A 1,062-nucleotide genomic window follows, 5' to 3' on the forward strand; every position below is an offset into this window, starting at 1 on the left:
AGGCACCTCCACCGAAGCCCGCCAGCCTCCCTCGGCGCACCTGTTGGCCGCCAGCGTGGCCTCAGCCGCCTGCTGCCTGCGGGCCCTGTCCTCCTGGGCCGCCGCAGCCGCAGCGGCCTGCGCCTGATGCCAGGCCACCTTGATGTGCTCCTCCTCCCGCCGCCGAGTGGCCGCCTCCTCCGCCTCCACCTCCTCCTTCAGCTCCAGCTGCTGCTCCAGCAGGCTGCCCAGCTGCGCCTGCATCTCGCGCTTGTGACGCACATCCTGCAAGTGGAGGAGTGGTGACAGCAGGGTGAGGCGGCAATGTGCCAGGGTCCCTTGCGGTCTGGGGCTTGGCTGCAGCAGCATGCACAGCACGCGTCCGCCACACGGATGCGCAGGCTGTGCCAAACCTGGCGCCCACACAATGCACCCCTGCACCCACCTGCTGGTACCGGTCCTCCCAGCGCTGCATGTACTGCTCGAACTGGCGCTGCCCCTGCAGCTCGGCCTGCTGCTCTGCGGCTCGTGCGGCCTGCTTGGCCCCCATCTGCTGCTGCCACTCGGCCGCTGTCGCCTGGCCCACACGCTTCGACTGCAGGGTGCGCAGCAGGTCGCAGGAGGAGGCGAACTGCTGCGCCAGCTTCTCCTCTGCGACCGCAGCACGCTCTGCTTCTCGGCGCGCCGCCAGCTCGCGAGCCTGCTCCGCCAGCGCGGCACGGCGCTGGGCCGTCGTGACCACCGCTGCCGCCGCCTGTGCCTCGCGCTCCGCCTCCTGGCGCCGCTGCTCCTCTGCTGCCGTCTGGCGCTGCACTGCCTCGGCCTGGGCGGCCGCCTGGGCGCGGGCCCCCTCCTCCCGCGCCGCCGACGCCATTGCCGCTCGCCCGCTGCACTCCCAATTGCCCCTGGCTCGCATTTTGTGGTGCTCCTGCACGCTCTCCCTCAGCGACTCTACGGCATGCTGGGCCGCTCTCTCCTGCTCCAGCCGCCTCTGGGTCGCACAGCGCGACATACCTCCGCTGGCCGGGCCGTTGACCGCGCTGGCCAGCGACGCGACACCTCCAGGCGAGCGTTTGGAGGTAT

General features: G+C 71.6%; 1 protein-coding gene across 1 annotated transcript; it reads right to left on the reverse strand.

The window, feature by feature from the left end:
• Positions 1–40: 40 nt before the first annotated feature.
• CHLNCDRAFT_144613 (hypothetical protein) lies at positions 41–853 on the reverse strand (the record flags this gene model as incomplete). The annotated part of the gene is made up of 2 exons (XM_005842501.1): positions 41–264; positions 425–853. Coding segments are annotated over 2 exons (653 nt in total), but the record flags the coding sequence as incomplete, so codon positions are not given.
• Positions 854–1,062: the final 209 nt, after the last annotated feature.

Source organism: Chlorella variabilis (genome assembly GCF_000147415.1).
Source record: "Chlorella variabilis unplaced genomic scaffold CHLNCscaffold_706, whole genome shotgun sequence".
In the NCBI taxonomy this organism is placed as follows: domain Eukaryota; kingdom Viridiplantae; phylum Chlorophyta; class Trebouxiophyceae; order Chlorellales; family Chlorellaceae; genus Chlorella; species Chlorella variabilis.